Raw genomic sequence first — 18,389 nt, 5'->3', positions numbered from 1 at the left:
AATATATTAGAAAACTATATTAAAATGTGGATTAATTTGTATTTCTTACCTAAATGGTGGTATTTAGAGCATCAACACTTACACCAGTATGTTAGTCTATGCTCTAAATCACGCATCGGCCCGCTCTATCGAAGTTAAGGTCGTTGAGCACGAGCTTTGTACAATCAAAGCATACCACGTGACATAATTTAATAATTCAAAAAAATTTATTTGAATTGAATTTTTTTTCTTCTTATTTTTCATTTATAAATACACATATTGTCAAAATTTTTAGCTTTAATTAAGTAGTTTATGTTTGTACTCCCCCCCGTCCCGGCCTAAGCAAGACATTTCTATTTTGGCACAAGAATTTAAGTAGAGATGTTTAGTGAATTAAAGTAAGAAAGATAAATAGAGAAAAAAGTAAGAGAGATGATAAAGTAAGAAAGAGAAAGAGATAATAAAGTAAGAAAGATAAAATGATAAAGTATGAAAGAGGAGTGAGTTGATTCTTGCAAAAAAAAGGAAACGTAAGAAGGAGAATTAATTATTAGTATCTTTTAAATATGCATTTTTTAGTTAATTTTTAGCATTTTTATTTATTCATATATTAATTTAATTCACAATTATAAATAAGAAATAATTAAAAGTAAGCTGCAAAAAAATATGAAAAGTAAATAAATAATGCACTAATATTGTAATCCGACGAAGAGATAAAAGGTGGGAAAAAAGTAGATTTGTAGTAATTCGATAAAGTAATGAGTCATAATTCAGTGAAATCTGATACTAGTAATTATCAAATAGGAGTAAGTATGATTCTCAATTTTAGTAGTACAAATATTCATAAAAATGAAGAATACAATTGTCTTAATCAATTTGACCGTACCAGGATTGACGTTTCTGATATATTTGTACTAGTAAACATGTGTCACACATAAAATATTTTTTACAGTTAAATAATGTAGTATTATTTTAAAATTAAAAAATGGAGTAGCTTTTTTCACTTGTTAAAAGTGTGGTGAGCACAAAATTTCAGAATTAAAAATGACCCACAAACTAAACCAAGATCGTTTTGAAAATATAACTAAACGACTAATAAGATTTTACGAATCTTAAATTAAGTATTTGGTCATACTTAGATCCATCAATAACTGTAAACATAATTAATGTAATTTTTATATTTCAAACTATTCCTATTAAAGCGCGTATTTGAACAAAAATATAAAAAGACTCATTTCCAAAATGCATACTCTTATTTGCACACATAATTTGTTGTGTGTATATTCATTTTTATTAAAAAAACTCTAAATTGTCAAATCATACATTATACCAAAAGTATCCATTGACAGACTCTATGAGTATTTTGTATGTTTCGTGCACAAAAGACAGAGATCGAAATCCTAATTATTTGGTTAAAGATGGATGAAAATTACGTTATATTGTAAATATGTACAAATTTTAATAGATGGTGCCAAGGTTGAAAACTATAAGCTCAAAATGATAAAAGGAAAGAAGAAATTAGTAAAAAAGCATTTACAAAAATATCGAATCGGACGATATCGGACTGGGCCCATTAAACCACTACAGCCCAGATTTCCACTCTTTACAAAGAGGATAGAAATATGAAATCAACGAATGAAATAATGCCACGTGGAACAAATTTTATTTGTAGCACCAGCTGCTCATTTTGAACCACTGAAATTGATAAATATGAAGATTCATTTTGTTGAGAGGAAAAAAAAGGAAGGAAAAGATAAATGGTGATGATGAAGATGATGATGGCTTCCTCTGCCAAACTATATTCACCTCTTCTCATCAAATCCATGGCTTCCAAAACTGTCACCTCTAAAAAAGTATATCTCTCCCCCTCTTGTTTGACATAATGTGTGTTGGATGTGTGGTCTAATCTAACAGTAATGCAGGGCACGGCGGCATCAAAGCCGAAGCTGCTGTCGCGGGTCGAGCAGCTGCGCCTCCTGAGCAAGGCAGAGAGGGCGGGGCTGCTGTCGGCGGCCGAGAAGTCCGGGCTGTCGCTGTCGGCGATCGAGAGGCTCGGCCTCCTCTCGAAGGCAGAGGGGCTCGGGGTGCTCTCGGCCGCCACGGACCCCGGGACCGCGACGGGACTGCTCAACCTGAGCTTGTTGTTGCTGGCTTTGGGGCCGGCATTCGTGTTCCTTGTGCCGGAGGACTACCCTTGGGAAATCGGCCTTCAGGTGGCGGTTGCTCTTCTCTCTATAGTTGGCGGCTCTGCTGCTGTTGCTGCATCAAATCTTGTATCCACTTTGCAGAAATGAGAAATCTAGTTGAGATTCAATTTCATGTGACAAAATTTTTCACATTCATACATAATTAAGTTTGTTTTAAATAAAGAAATGGATAATCCAAGAATATCATTCTTCAATATCAGAATCGTCAGATGTGGTTTCTGTATCCGAATGCAACAGCAGAGGGTTTACTCTGTTTGTGTTCGCTTCCAGAGGCGGAAGCCCCTCATCATCATCGCTCGAACATTCTTCTTTGCAGGCGTCTTGCTTTGAGGTCTCCTGAGGCGAGGGTTTGAAAATCTCGGGCCATTCAGGTGATTTTTGGAGGAGGCGGACTTGGTCATGGTAAAGCACCTGAGTGAGAATGCCGGCCACCTTTCTACCGGATTCGATGGCCTCCTCTCTCCCACTTTCGTCGACAACCACAAAGTTCCCTCGTTTGATCCACATGCTTTTCTGGAACTTCGCGGGGAATATTGCGAGTAGATGTTGCCCTTTTGCATCCATTACCTTGGGAGATGGAGCTAATCAGTACAGTATAATAAATACTAACATTAAATCTGAGAAGTAAAGACAGGATTAGAGAGAATCTGTACCTCAATAAGATTAGAACCCCTCAAATCGACAACCTGCATTATGTTTTGCCCGTGTTGAAGTGCCATCATCTCTTCCTCGACTGCTCTCTTGAGATTCTTCCTCCCCCCTTTCATGTTCTGTGCTATGCTGCGCAAGATTTCAGTTTGTAAATCTCTATATGCAGATGGATCATTCAAAATATCCACAATCATCTACTTCATCTTAGAGCAAATTCATAGCAGTGATAAACAGAGAAATGAGAATAAACATTGAGATGCACAACCAAAAAGAAAAAGACAGCCCAGCACCTAATGTTGCACCAATAGAATCAGCAAAAAATCAATAGTCAAGACAGATTTCTACCGCGCAGCTGAAAACATAATAAATCGTCGAATAGTGTTCAGCTCAATCAACAAAAGCTAAGATCAGAAGAGCCACCCTATGCTAGCGTGTCATGGAATAATTAAAACATAAAACGAATCTCTTTTATAAAATTGGACGGCACAAGACTCAAACAAATTAGAACCAAGAAAGACAGAAGATAAATAAAGCTATAAATGATATTGCTAGGAATATGTAGGTAAACCAAACTTTGCTACTAGGGAAGTCAGATCACAAGATACATGAACATTTCAATTCCATTCTTCATCTACAAATGAGCCTAGGTTGGATGTGACAGCAGCATTACTTACTTGATAAAACAGCATAGCATCAACAAATATAAATCTCCTGATCAGAATTTATAGATCCTAATTTGTACATTGAGGTGGCGTTCGGTTGCCATGACTAATATCATGAGACTATCCATCTAGGATTAAGTTGTGGGATTATTTTAGTTGGAGGGGGGAGGCTATGACTACTTATCATGAGACTATCTATCTAGGATTAAGTTGAAGGGTTTAATCTTATGAACCAAACATGATACATATTTAATCATGAGATTTAATCTTGCCAACCGAACACCCAATGAATGTACGAATTTTGTCGGAAGGAGTAATTGATGTTATCTCATACCAGTAGCTCCACTTTTTTTGACATTTTGGTTCGTCCACCAAAAATAGTCTATATACATTTATAGATACTAGTAATTTGTAACATATTCCCTTCAATATACTAATTTTTACAAGCAAAATCGTTTTCTAGAACTAGTAATTGTGAATAAGAACTCATAATTTGACTTGACTACAGAAGATGCTAATCCTCAACATCAGTATAAAAGCTGCATTTTAAAACAAATTAGTTAGTCAATTCCATGTACAAATACCAAATAACGCCAGAAATCAGACACAGTTAGCTCTAAAAATGACAAATCATAACAATCTACTGCATTTTTTTCACAAATCAGAACACATACTCTCGAGAATTAGCTTTGTTTTGCACAACACAATAAGAAACGATCGGGAAAGTGAACGAATTTGAGAGTCCAAAACTAGAGCTCGTATTGGTGAAATTAAACTTACCTTTTTTCGACAGAGAAATTAGATTAAGCCGACGGAATGCTGAGCTGAGGATTGTGAAAGCGAGAAAAGAGGAGAAGAGTATGAAACTCTATGTACAGAACGTTTTTATAGTACAGTAATGTTTTCCCTTGGGCCCAATAAACATTGTTTGGATGAATAAATGGGCCCAAAAACGATCGTTTTAACTTTCAAGCTTGAAATGAATAATTGGGCCCAACAAATTTTCCCCTTACTTCCATCATTATAGGATTTTAGAAGTATAAGAGCATCCACAACGGGTTTGTCGCACGGCACCCCGGATCGATGCGCCCTCCAAAACGCCAACCCACACCTTGTACACCCGAATCCGGTTCGTTGATCCCTGTTGCGGATGCCCGAATAGTATTTGGTGTGTTTAATTTGGAGTTTTCCGAAAAAATAAATAGAAAGTCCATGGTATTTTGATTGAACAATTTAAATGTTATGTAAATAGTAACTGATGATTCCGCGAATTTTTGATGATGATAAATGCTCGTAAAAATAAATTACGACACAGAGAATTTTACGTGGTTCGATTTACTGAGGTAAATCTACGTCCACGGGAGAAATGGGGGCAGGTTTGTATTGCTTGATCTGCGAATTACAGCTTACAACACAGACTTGCTATATGATTGTTTCTCTAGAGAGATTCTAACCTCTTCTATCAGATCTAAGTTCTATTTATATAATGAACTCAGATCATGGCTTGCATCACCCCAAGTCGTGGATGTCGTGTAGGTTATGGCCTAAGATCGTGGGTGAAGCGTAGGTCATGGCCTACGATCGTGGCCTGAACTGACATCACGTGGTAGTGGGTGTGTTGGACATCCTGTATGGGTCCACTAACTCCTTGTTCGGTCGAAAACGAGACCGAACTGCTTTGGTTGCCGATCTGAGAGTAGAGCTTGATGCCGACCTGAGAGCAGAGCTTGATTGGTTGGCTTTTACCGAGCTGTAGGCTGAGGCCGAACTCTTTGGTAATGCCGAACTCCTCCGAACTCTTTGGTAATGCCGAACTCATACTCCTCCTTGGGCTTTGGGCTGATGGGCCGTCACTGCTGTTGGGCTTGTTTAGTTCGTACCCCATCACTACCCCCCCGAAAGACGAAGTGAATCACTTCGGCGAAGCGAGTCACTTCGGCATTCTGGATAAATTCACTTCGGCATTCTGGATAAAGGTACGGGGGAGGCTGACGTCAGGGGACGTGCCTTGCATGTGACTGCATTAAATGCGACAGTAAAATCCGGCCGTTGAATCCTGAAAAGGTGGGATTCGAAACGGTGCGACGATTTTGAAATCTTCGCCGAATCTGATAAATATGCTCTTTCTTCCTCATTTGAACACCTTTGCTGTTGCGTCTTCTATACTCTCTCTTTCTCGAGAAATTTTCTTCCGCTTTCAAGAGCTTCTTCAGACTTTCTTCACTTTCAAAAAGTAAGAAAAATGTCTTCTTCTTCTTCTTCGGTGTCGGGTAGCGGTAGGAAAGGGGATAAGGGGTCTTCTAGCCGGAAAGAATCCGGGGAGAAGACCGTAGAGTATTTTCACAGTATCTTGAGTAAGGATACTGTGATATCCCTTCACGAGAAATATTTTTTACCTGGGGGGAAGGCGGTGGTTCCCGATGATGATCATAGGGCTAACGACCCGCCGGAGGGTTATGCCACCGTTTACGAAGCCTGCTTAGAATGCGGGCTTCGTTTTCCTCTTCCCCCACCTTTTGTAGAGCTTCTTGATTTTTTTCAACTCCCTTTAGGTCAGGTGACTCCGAACTCTTGGAGGCACTTATCGGCTTTTGCTGCCGAACTGCGTAGGCTAGATAAGGATCTGTCTCTGAGGGCAATCCTTAATTTTTTCCAGTTTAAAAGGAAGGGATCTTGGTTTTACTTGATCCCCTTACAGCCTTTTAGGGCCTTCTGCAAAACCAAGTGGCCGAAATGGCAAAACCGTTTCTTTTTTTATAATAGGACTTCGGCTCCGGGCTTTCCTTGGAGAAGGCCGAAGTCCGTGATTCCCCATCCTCGGTTAGAACCGTTGGCCGAGCTCGAGGGCGAGCTCAATAAGATTCCTATGATTAGGAAACAGTATTCGGAAACTGAGCTCGTCAAGGGCGACCTCGTGTTCAATATCTCGTCTTCGGACGAAGAGGCCGAGGGTGAGGATTTCTCTTTATCTTTATGCTCTACTGCTTTAACGAAGAAAACTAACCTTGTTTTCTTGCTTTTTGGCAGTGTTCATGCTGAATAAGGCTATCCGAAAGTCCTCCGAGCTTGAGGAGCCGGAGAAAGAGAAGGCTACCAGCTCGGCGCCTGATGCCGAGAAGAATCCGAAGAGGCAAAAGACCTCTTCGGGTCCAAAGAAGCCGGAGTCGACTTCGGCAAGTAGGAAGGGGAGGACCCAGAAGCCCCCGAGAGCGCCAGAGAAAGACGTGGTCTTGGCGCCTCCTTCGGAGCATATCTGTGAGCCATTTTTATGGCCCACGGACTTCGCCGAGGTGAATTGTCTTCTTGATTCTTTGGCCTGGCTTCTGTCCTGTATTTTTGGTGCCCTCTGTTGACTTTTTTCCTTATCCATTTTCAGAGGAACGATATGCTCTCCAAGCTCGTCGCCGTCGAACTCTCCAAAGCGTCCAATGACTATGCCGAGATGCAGAGGAAGTTGGCGGCTGCTTGTCATCGGGCCGAACAGGCTGAGGCTAAATTTGAGAAGGCCAGAGCTGCTAGGATTTCGGCCCAGGATGAAGCTCAGTTTGCCAAAAACCAGCTCGTCATCCAGCGAGAGCAGGCGAAGCGGAGCGATGCTGCTGCCGTGGTTGCCCAAGGGGAGGCTCTCCGTGTTTACACGGAGAAACTCTTTTTGAGCAGCCAGTTCTCGGCCTTTGTCGGTAGCCTGGTAAGGCTAATTGCCGATAAGGGCGAGCAGGGGGCCGATGTCGTGCTGCCTCTGTACAGCCGAGAGATAGCAGCTCGGCTTCAGAATCTGCCGCTCCTTGAGGAGCTCGCTTCATCCTCGGTCCTGCTTTCTGCAGACCGAGTCCGGAGTTGTCGAGCTGATCGGGACGAGAACCTGGAGGCTATCTTTGCCTCCGTGGGACCCGTTTCACCCGCTTCGACTTACAACGGAGAGGGTGAGGCCGAGCCGCTGGAGCGGGAGGCCGAAGTCGAGCGAGCCGGGCATCCGGAGAAGGAAGCCGATCAGGAGACGCAGCAGATCGGCTACGGTGGCGCCGAGCAGGCTGAGGAGAGCAAGGAGGCAGAGGCTGAAGCTGAAGCAGATAAGGAGAAGGAAGCTGAACCTCACCGAGAAGGTGGAGACGAAGCTAGCGAAGTATGATTTCGTCTCCCTTCTCTTAGTTTAGTTTCTTCCTTTATGTAAAATGGCCTTGAAGCCCTCCTTGTATAGAAAAATTTTTTTTCTTATGAATGAAAAAATTCTTCTTTCTGCTCTTGTGTCTTCGTATAGCCTTTCGTACTCTCTTACTCCTGTTGTGGTTTACTACCTGCTCGGTAAGCTGAAATGCCGAACTGACGTAGCTGCTTTTATTCTTAACTCTCAAGGAGCTGGAGGTACTTCACTGGAAACGGCTGTACTCTTCGGCTTTAGACGAAGCTGAGAAAAGAGCTATAGCCGATCAGACGAAGAATGACGAGCTTCTGGCTCGTTTAGTGAAGCTGGATGCCGATAATAAGGACTTAGAGTCCGATAAGAATGATCTGGAGGCCGAGCTGAACACGACCATTGCTGAGAGGACTGCGTACGAGGATTACATCCGTGTGCGCGGGGGAATGACCATATCAGATGTTCAGAGTCGAGTTGACGAACTGTGGGAGGAATATAATGTACTCCGGAGGAACAATGCGCTGGAGAGCTCGGCTTGCCAACAAGTCGTGACATCATTGCGGCGCTGGGCTTCTCGGTACAACATTGTTCTTTCTCGGCGCCCCTCCATAGAAAGATTCCTTCGGCATATCGTGCCAACAGATGCTCGCACTCCAGATCAAACCTTTGATTCACTTGCTCAAAACCGTACTCCAAGTCAGCAACGAACTCTGGAACAGCCGGAAACGTCAAGACGAGAACAGGCTGAAGTTCGTAGAGGAGCTGTGATTATGAGTGAGCAAGATCAACAACTGCTTCGTGAAGAGACTCTTCGCCGCCGAGGTGCTAGGGCTTCCCGGGCTCAGAGAAGAGGTGGCAGGTCGATTAGAGCATCTCGTCGACCTGCTTATTCTGCAGCTGCCTGGAACGCCCGAACTCAGCTTCACGAGGATTTTGTGAATAGATGGCTCAACTTTAGCAACCCTGGACAGTAGAATAGTCCTTTGTAATAGCGTAACGCCATCTTGTAGGGTAGCGGAGTTGTGTGCCGAACAAGATTTGAAAATGAAATTTTGTTTTTGTTTTCGCTTCTAACACTGTGTATTTACAGCTTAGCGAAAAATTTCATCGTACTTGTCCTCGGTCTTATGAAGTAAACTTCTTTGACCGGACTTGTCTTTGGTCTGATGAAATAAACATCTTTGACCGGACTCGTCTTTGGTCTGATGAAATAAACATCTTTGACCGGACTCGTCTTTGGTCTGATGAAATAAACATCTTTGACCGGACTCGTCTTTGGTCTGATGAAATAAACATCTTTGACCGGACTCGTCTTTGGTCTGATGAAATAAACATCTTTGACCGGACTCGTCTTTGGTCTGATGAAATAAACATCTTTGACCGGACTCGTCTTTGGTCTGATGAAATAAACATCTTTGACCGGACTCGTCTTTGGTCTGATGAAATAAACATCTTTGACCGGACTCGTCTTTGGTCTGATGAAATAAACATCTTTGACCGGACTCGTCTTTGGTCTGATGAAATAAACATCTTTGACCGGACTCGTCTTTGTGTTCTAATTTGGCGATTTTCGTCGCCGGGATCGAACTTTCCCTTGTCCTAATTCGGCGAGTTTTATCGCGTGGATCGGACTTTCCCAGTTAACCGAAGTGGTCTTATGCAGTAAACCTCTTTGACTAGACATGGTCGTCCTCGGTCTTATGAGGTAAACTGCTTTGACCGAACTTGGTCGTCCTAATTCGGCGAGTTTTATCGCGTGGATTGGACTTTCCCTTGTCCTAATTCAGGCAAGTTTTATCGCGAGAATCGGACTTTTGTTGCAGTTCGTTTCAGACGAAGTGCTTGATTCTTAAGCAGAATTGTGGTCTTGTATCCTCTTTAGAAGCTTTGACACACAATCGTGGGCTTGTTGCAGCTCGTTTCAGACGAACTGCTTGTTTAAGCTGAATTGTGGTCTTGTATCCTCTTTAGAAGCTTTGACACACAATCGTGGGCTTGTTGCAGCTCGTTTCAGACGAACTGCTTGTTTAAGCTGAATTGTGGTCTTGTATCTTCTGTAGAAGCTTTGACTCACAATCGTTTAGCTTGTATATGTTCTAAGAAGGGGATCAGCCTTCGAAGAACAAGATACCTCAGTAACATTTGTAAGAGACGACACGCACATAGACAAGGCATATAGACAAATAAAAAGCACACAGAGACGAACAAAAACCAAGCAAACCAAAGAAAGCACACTGACCGGACTGTCTCTTACAAATGGAACTTTTTGAGGTTGGAAACGTACCATGTTCGGGGTACTTGTGCTCTTGACACGTGAGTCAATTTGTAAGACCCTTTGCCGAGGACTTCTGACACCCGATATGGACTTCCCATGTGGGTTCGAGTTCGCCCAGCTTTTCTGCTCGGCTTACTTCGTTGTTTCTCAAGACGAGATCTCCCACTTGAAATTGCAGCTTTTTCACCCTTTGGTTATAATACCGGGCTACTTGCTCCTTGTACTTGGCTGCTTTTATGCAGGCCAATTCTCTTCTTTCTTCGGCCAGATGTAGTTCGGCTCTTAGTCCGTCACCATTCATTTCTGAGGAGAAATTGAGTTCGGGGACTGGATATGCCGATCTCAACCGGAATCACGGCTTCAGTGCCGTACACCATCGAGTTCGGCTCCGGTGTGACTTCGGTCATTTCGCCGGCCTCTGATTCCGGCTGCTGTGATTGCTATGCTTGATGGTGCCGAACTGATTGCTCGGCACTTTTAAGCGCAATCTGCGAACACACTTGCTCTTTTTCGATCACCTCGGATGACCGCTATCTCTCCTTTAGTGGAGAAGGTGTTCGGCGAGGATGCCTCTGATCGCTATGACCGGGCTTCTTTTTGTCTTCTCTAGATGAGCTGTCTAAAGACCGTTTTCGACGGTCTGCCTCATCGGCACGAGAAAACTTGTCCGCAATGTCCCACATCTCTTGAGCTGTTTGCGGACCGCACTCCACGAGCTTTCTGTAGAGAGCTCCGGGCAGGATTCCATTTTGGAATGCCGAAATGACAAGTAGATCATTGAGATTATCTACCTGTAGGCATTCCTTATGGAATCTCGTCAGGAAGTCGCTGATCTTTTCGTCGCGACCTTGACGTATAGAAAGCAGCTGAGCCGAAGTATTTCGGGCTTCCGCTTTCTGAAAGAACCTCCTGTGGAAAGCATCCATCAGATCTCGGTAGGATCTAATGCTGCCTTGAGGAAGGCTGTCGAACCACCTTCTGGCGTTCCCGATGAGCAGCTCGGGAACAGCTTGCACATATGGACCTCATTGAGACCTTGGTTCGCCATATTATACTGATAGCGTCCCAGGAAGTCATGAGGATCCACGAGTCCGTCATAGGTTATCGACGGAGTTCGGTAGTTCTGTGGAAGGGGAGTTCGGGTAATATCGTCCGAGAACGGAGTCCTCAATGCTCCGTACATGGCGAACCCGACATTTCTTCGGTATGGAGGAGATGGAGTTCTCCTGTGATTCCGGTACCGAGGATTCTTTCTTCTGGAAGACATGACACTACTGCGGTAGTGACTGTCTCGTATGGAGGGAGAGGGAGAATCCGCCGTTTTTGTCCCGGCTGCTTTTGGCTTTTTTGCAGGAAGGTTAAGAATTCCTCCTGCTTTTCCGCCAAAAACAGCTTGACAGCCTCGTTCAAATCGGGCTGCTGGGAAGACTCGGTGTGACGGCTTTTGGAGCGGCTTGTTCCTCCACCATGAGAACTGGTGGTGGATTTATCCCTAGGCTGTTTTCCCGACCTATGGGATGGATTGGCTTCCTCCTGGTTCTCACGGGCAGGAATACGGGTACTCTGCGATCTGGTATGCATTTTTTGGGTGGAAAAAATGGATCAAAAATTCGCTTTATCACAAATTTTGTTCTCTGCTTCCCACAGACGGCGCCAGTGATGATTCCGCGAATTTTTGATGATGATAAATGCTCGTAAAAATAAATTACGACACAGAGAATTTTACGTGGTTCGATTTACTGAGGTAAATCTACGTCCACGGGGAGAAATGGGGGCAGGTTTGTATTGCTTGATCTGCGAATTACAGCTTACAACACAGACTTGCTATATGATTGTTTCTCTAGAGAGATTCTAACCTCTTCTATCAGATCTAAGTTCTATTTATATAATGAACTCAGATCATGGCTTGCATCACCACCCCAAGTCGTGGATGTCGTGTAGGTTATGGCCTAAGATCGTGGGTGAAGCGTAGGTCATGGCCTACGATCGTGGCCTGAACTGACATCACGTGGTAGTGGGTGTGTTGGACATCCTGTATGGGTCCACTAACTCCTTGTTCGGTCGAAAACCGAGACCGAACTGCTTTGGTTGCCGATCTGAGAGTAGAGCTTGATGCCGACCTGAGAGCAGAGCTTGATTGGTTGGCTTTTACCGAGCTGTAGGCTGAGGCCGAACTCTTTGGTAATGCCGAACTCCTCCGAACTCTTTGGTAATGCCGAACTCATACTCCTCCTTGGGCTTTGGGCTGATGGGCCGTCACTGCTGTTGGGCTTGTTTAGTTCGTACCCCATCAGTAACAAATATACATAAATGTACATGATGTTAAGATTTTGGTGTTATTATTTCGAAGACTGATTGGTGTTAAAAGTTAGATAGAGAGGTGGAGATTAGTGGCGGGTCTATATGGGAACAAAGGTACAATATATCAATATCTTTTTAGTACTTATAATTGATGATTTATTTATTATAAATCAAATCATGGGTCTTCAAGTTTAATGTACAAGTTCATTATTGAATTTTCAAACTTTATACCTCATTCATTCACACTTTCACAACCTATCATCGATATCCATATCCATATCCATAGTCTATTTATTCACAAGAGTTATTAATTCAATAAAAGAAAAAGAAAGCCGACATCACACTCCCACACTGTTGTTGCTGACCGATTATGTAATTATTTATCGCACCCCAAATCAGAAATCCCGAATCAACGCATGCATTAATTCAGCCTGAATAGTTATAAAAGCAAGATGGCAAAAGAGCAAATGATATATATGGTGATGTGAATGAGTCGATGAGACTGTTAATACTTCAAGTGGCAGTTATATAAAGATGATGACAGTCTTCTAAGCATGTTCATTGTCTCTCTTTAACACACACACACACACACACTCACATATAGATATGATGATTTAGTCTTTGTAAAAATGAAGAAGATGATTTGATTAGTCGATTGATTTTAAATTAACCATATGTCTTAGAAAGACAGTGCGTTATAATATGCTTTAGTAGTTTGACATAGTTTTTATTTATGAAATTATAAATATGATAAAAAAAAGTAGAATATATATATACACGAAACTGGAGAAAAGTAGGGTTGTGGATGAGAGAAATTAAGAAAGCAATGAAACATAACAAAATAGCAATAAGTAGAGATATCAGCTTTTTAGAGTGAAATAGCTAGGGTTTTCCCCACCTAGCTAGATTAATCAATCCCAATAAAACTTTTTAAAGCATGCAGTAGCAGCTCGCATGTGATTATCATTTATGCTCATTTACAACGTATTTCACTTTATAAAATTAAAAAAAATAAAATTAAAGACGGATATTACTTTGTCGTTAATTTCGAGAAACTACCGAGGATGCATATCTCTAACGGATATTGGAGCAACCTAAGTTGGCGATAAGATGATGAAGTGCAATTTTATTGGTCATATGCTTCACATTGACCAGAGAAATCGGGGATTCAAATCACCACGGAGGCAATAGAAATCATTATTGGTTCCCTTGATAAAAACCCCAAGTTATTGATAATAATGATGATAAAAAATACTAAATTAGGTATATATATATATGATCTATTATAAGCTTAAGGAATTCCATCTTAAGTTAGCTACTAAGTTTTTAAAAAAATACTCTATGTTACCAAATGGTTTAATTTACCATTTATAGGATGCTAATATTTTATAACAAAGTTAATAATAAGCTATTAATGTTTTGGGATGGTTAAATATTAAAAATTAGATATTATGACAGAGTTGTAATTAAAACTACTTATTGAAAGGGTTTCAATTCTTTTTTTTTTTTGCCGACTTCGAAGATGACAAGAACATCTTCGAATGAAGTTCACATACGCACAACCGAAATGAAAGTGTAATAATGTTAGATGTTAATAAGCCAAGAATCAGCGAGCAGGATCTGCCAAAAAAATGGTGACAATCCAAACAACACAAAATAATACAAAGTGACAAAGAAAAACACAAAAGCTAAACAAAAATGTAAATCGCAACACACAACGCTTCTTTTATGTCTATATTTTTTTTTGTATTATGAAAGTTGTGAATTAAAATTTATTGGTCTAATTGACTGTTAAAAAAATGACAAATTTAAAATTGGAAATTTTATCAATTAAATGATTCGAACATAGAACACATTTTCATTTAGAAGAAACCCTAATATTCCACTGTCTTCGTGATCTAATAATATATACTAAATTTATTTTAACTGTATATGTATATATTATATATTGTAATGCATATAAATAAATATTGTTAGGATGAAATAGGTCCACTAATAAAGTATGCTTGGTGAGCCACAAGTTGTGACTGTACAATTCTTTAAATATTCTTGGATCTTGTGATAACATACCAATATTAATGCAGTCACACTCTTATCACTTTATTATCTTATTTCCTTTTCATCAAAAACTTTCTTACAGAAATTATTTGATTCTCTCTCTATCTCTACACTATATGCTTCCTTTTTTGCTAGCTTCACATACTTTCTAGGGTTTCACATTGGTGTTGTACGTTTTAACCATCTTTAACTAAGGCTAATTATGCCATTATTAAATAAATTTGTACGTGCATGTCTATTATTGGTATATAGGTAGCTACTAAGTATTATTAACTTTACCCAAATAGGGTTTTCATAGTTTGATTAGCTTCAACAATAAATAATACTATCATCTTGCTTAAAAAACTGAGCTTAAATTACCATGACATCCACGTTTGAGTAAAACATGGTAAAAGTAATTCATTTAAAATAGGACTATATCATTTTGCTAATAAACAATACCCCTTCTTTTGTCATTGTTAATTTATTTTTGAAACATCCATTTTCAACTTATTTTTGGAGTGATCTTAATCAGCCACATTATGATTGCCCACACACTTAAAAAAAATGTATATAATTGACAATTTGAAAAAAAAATACTAGAATTCAGTTTTGTTATGTAAAATATAAAATTTTAGATTTTAAACTACTACAATAATAGTTATATAATTAATTTTAGTGAAAAGATTGAGTTAAAAATTATTAGTCATAATCCCGAGTGGGAGAGGTAAATATGTAAAACTAATTGAACATTAATTAAAATTATTAGTAACTATTGTTTTTATCTAAAACAACTGTGTGGCAAGCCATAATGTGATCGCGTAATTTTATAATATTTTAATGATATTAATTATATGGAGTAGTAAGAAATTAAAAAATAAAAGGGCACAAAGAAATATGAACAAATTAAAACACCTGTCAAATAAAGAGAAATGCCACTGTCACGTGATCTCAAAAATAATTTAAAAATGAGTGAGAAAAAACAGATTTTCTGAACTTCCATTCTGTCTTTTATCTTGCTCTAGTCAATATCATTGACATCAAACATAAATACATTGCATGGGGCACTGTTAGTTGCTGTTCACTTCTTCTTTTTATTGGTATACAATTTGTCTTGTATATTGATATGACATGGAGATTGCATTCAATTATTATTCTTTAACATCAATATATGTTTCCTTCAGTTGGAGATAAAAAGATCAAATTTCATGTTACAAAACCCACAAATTATTTTTGAATAAATAACAATAATTTGTGAGTAATTAATTTTAAATGGTCAAATAATTTGAACAATTAATATTACCAAAGACATATTGTCATTGCAGCAGCAGCAGCACATGCAATTAACCAAAGTCTGAATGCATGCAGTAAAAAGATAAAATACGTTTTGAATATCAACATTTTGTTGCAGTATTTGTTGATATCCATAATATTTAATTGGTGAAGACAAGAAATTCATGTTTGTTCCCAATATTATTGGCAACTGATAATTAAAAGCTGCATTTCTGACAAACCAACAACAGTCACAGCTAGTGCAATAGTAAACAAATTCATGTTACCCTATCTTCACCATGCATGTGGAATTCATATCATTCAAACATTCAATTTTCAACCTCAATTTCATTTTCCTAATTAATAGTACTGGTAATTTCATTAACTGCATTGTTCCAATAACCCTTCTCCCAATGAGTTTTTAATTGGTAAATAACGACAGTAGTCAATCCGTTGCTAATTCCATTGGTTTAATATACACACCACTATAAAAATAATCTTGTACAAAGTAGCTAAGGAATGTACAAAACATACCGATTTGAAATACAAAGATATGTTATGAAAGATTATCTCTGTAATTAAATCAATGTATCTGTATATTCTTCAGCCCATTATATAAAAGCAAAGAATCTTAATTAATCATATACTCTAAAATAACTAAATAAGGCATATTATGTAATAATTTATTTTCAACCTCTCACAAAAAACCTTGATATATGTCTGCATTTCACGTTAAGAATGTATTTGGTGTATTCCCATATTAAAACCACAAAAGCAACAATTAATATACTGAATCAAAGTAGCAATACTTATCTAATCTTTACAAGTACAGAGAAGTAAAAGACTAATGTCATGCAAATTAAATTAACTAAAAACTTCATATAAAGCTAGCTAGCCATATACATTATACATAATTCCCTTTATTAATTTCAGTTTATTTCAAAAGAATTGAAAATGATCAATAATGTCTTCATATATAGGCCCTGTGACCGTAGTGACTCGAACCCAACCTATAATTGGCTGAAATGGAAGCGTCTAACCTACTAAATTGCGCATCATCGTCTAGATTAAAGTCAGGTTAAGACTATGAACTATGAAGGAGGATATAAATAAATAAATAAAATAGTTAGAGAGGATTACACCTCCAAAATAATTCCATATATCTCTCATGTAATTTCAAGAGAACAGATCCAACCTCAATTATTGATTACATCAACTAAAATTAAACCCTGACAAATGTGACTTTTAACAAGTACATACAGGTGTAGTATTTAATCAAACATTAATTCCAAGTATAAATGTATATCTCTTGCAAAATCAGAAAACAAAACAAAAAAATACATATAAAAGGCAGAAAAATAAATCATATTCCTTACTGTATATGTAGCATTTGTATAGCTGCAAGAATCCCATTTTCTTCCCAATTGTGTGTGAGTGTATTTGCATATATAATCAGTCCTCTTTTGTCTCGGATCTCCCGGCATCACCATGGTGCGGCTGAGCAGCCGGTTTGAAGGCGAATGGCCTCGTGAGGTGGAGGGCCGTTGAGAAGCCGGGATTCGGCTCCATTGGAGGAGGCAAGTAGGAAGGGAAAGGTGGGATGTTGAAATAGAGATGAGTGTTTGAAGGATTATTGATGATCATGTTGTGATGTGATGATGATTGATGATCATCTTGATTAGGCAAAGGATTGATGTAATTAGGTCCAAATTGGGAGATTTGATCCCAATGGAAATAAGGGTTGTTTTGAAAAAATTGGGATTGGGGGTTTTGATTCACTTGTCCTAATGGGAAAAGATTCTGTGCCACAAATCCCCCCAAACCCTCATTTTGGCTATGATTCTCTTGCTCAATCCACTTCTCCTTCTCTCTCTCTCCTCTCTCATTGTCAAATTTGATCATCCCTTGCTTGGAAGCCAGGAATTGGGAGAGGGATGAAGCTTGGGGTGGGAATTCTTGATTAGGGTTAGGGAAGATTCCTGGGATGGAGGGGAGGGGGGAGCTTGTCGATGTCGGATTTCGTGGCGTCGATGAGCCAGTCGACGACCTTGCTCGGCTGGCTGAGGCCGAGCTTGTCTTGGAGTTCGTAGAGCTGGACGGCCGTGGGGACAGAGAGGCGGATGCGCCGGTCTCTCAGCCCCCGGACCGTGCAGACCTTGCTGTGCCGGTCTTTTCCCCGAAGGCGCGCGAGACGCGCACTATTCGGGGGTTTTTGTGGGTCGTCGACCACCGCGATCTCGTTGTCCCTTCTTGCTTCACCCTCGGAGTCGGATCTTTCTCTCTGGAGTTGGAATTCATGCTTGGATGACGAAGACGACGTTGTCTGTCATTCCTCTGCAAGGAAAATCTCAGGGTATCGTCAGCAAGCCGGAAACCATCAAATTAGGTTTTCAAAAAATTGTAAGAGGAAAGTTTTTTTAGGTCATTTTCTTTTCTTTGAATCAAACAAGAAAAAATAGCTAATTCTCTATGTGACAAATATAATCACGATTTTGAAAGAAATAAAAGAATTTCAATAATAACTTACAAAAACAAAAATTAAATTGAAGAACTCACCTTTTGTCATCATCTAGTGTATGATCAAGAAACTAAAAATTTCCTTTCTTTCTGAGTTGCAGAAACCGTCTCAGCTCTAAATTCTTGAAGAGGAAACCCTATTTTTTGAAGGAAAAAATTTGGTTGGGGATTAGGAAGAGAGGGAAGATGATAACGACGACGATGGTGATGGAATATTTCACTAGTCCATGTTGCAGAAAAGATAAAGGTATGGTGCAATTGCAACCATGTGGCGTGGGTGCATAACGACACATATAAAATCTGGTAATAACCTAAGAAATTAGTAGGTTGTAAGAAATATTAATAATAATAAG

General features: G+C 39.7%; 2 protein-coding genes across 3 annotated transcripts; one reads left to right on the top strand and one right to left on the bottom strand.

Annotated features, from left to right (window-relative positions):
- Nucleotides 1-1,690: 1,690 nt before the first annotated feature.
- LOC121791901 lies at nucleotides 1,691-2,293 on the top strand. The gene is made up of 2 exons (XM_042189716.1): nucleotides 1,691-1,832; nucleotides 1,902-2,293. The coding sequence occupies exons 1-2, from the start codon at nucleotides 1,737-1,739 to the stop codon at nucleotides 2,271-2,273; spliced, it is 468 nt and encodes a 155-aa protein (XP_042045650.1). The 5' UTR covers nucleotides 1,691-1,736; the 3' UTR covers nucleotides 2,274-2,293.
- A 7-nt stretch (nucleotides 2,294-2,300) lies between these two features.
- On the bottom strand, nucleotides 2,301-4,359 carry LOC121791899 (probable RNA-binding protein EIF1AD). 2 transcript variants are annotated; one of them, XM_042189714.1, is made up of 3 exons: nucleotides 4,280-4,359; nucleotides 2,840-2,966; nucleotides 2,301-2,753 (listed from the first exon to the last, which is right to left on the bottom strand). In XM_042189714.1, exons 2-3 carry the CDS (start codon nucleotides 2,951-2,953, stop codon nucleotides 2,370-2,372), a joined length of 498 nt encoding a protein of 165 aa, XP_042045648.1. In that variant the 5' UTR covers nucleotides 2,954-2,966; nucleotides 4,280-4,359; the 3' UTR covers nucleotides 2,301-2,369. The 2 variants fall into 2 exon arrangements, with proteins under 2 accessions (XP_042045648.1, XP_042045649.1); XM_042189715.1 differs by having other exon boundaries at nucleotides 2,840-2,961; nucleotides 4,280-4,350.
- Between the last annotated feature and the right edge of the window lie 14,030 nt (nucleotides 4,360-18,389).

Source organism: Salvia splendens, unplaced genomic scaffold, assembly GCF_004379255.2.
Source record: "Salvia splendens isolate huo1 unplaced genomic scaffold, SspV2 ctg961, whole genome shotgun sequence".
Lineage (NCBI taxonomy): Eukaryota > Viridiplantae > Streptophyta > Magnoliopsida > Lamiales > Lamiaceae > Salvia > Salvia splendens.
The sequence above is the reverse complement of the archived record's forward strand: the minus strand, read 5'-3'. Positions and strand labels throughout refer to the sequence as shown.

Excerpts from the sequence above, each read along its gene's own strand:
- LOC121791901 (XM_042189716.1), top strand. The coding sequence starts at position 1,737 with ATGGTGATGATGAAGATGATGATGGCTTCCTCTGCCAAACTATATTCA. Across the intron at positions 1,833-1,901 it reads AAACTGTCACCTCTAAAAAA|GGCACGGCGGCATCAAAGCC; the intron begins GTATATCTCTCC and ends ACAGTAATGCAG.
- LOC121791899 (XM_042189714.1), bottom strand. The coding sequence starts at position 2,953 with ATGAAAGGGGGGAGGAAGAATCTCAAGAGAGCAGTCGAGGAAGAGATG. Across the intron at positions 2,754-2,839 it reads GGGGTTCTAATCTTATTGAG|GTAATGGATGCAAAAGGGCA; the intron begins GTACAGATTCTC and ends CCATCTCCCAAG.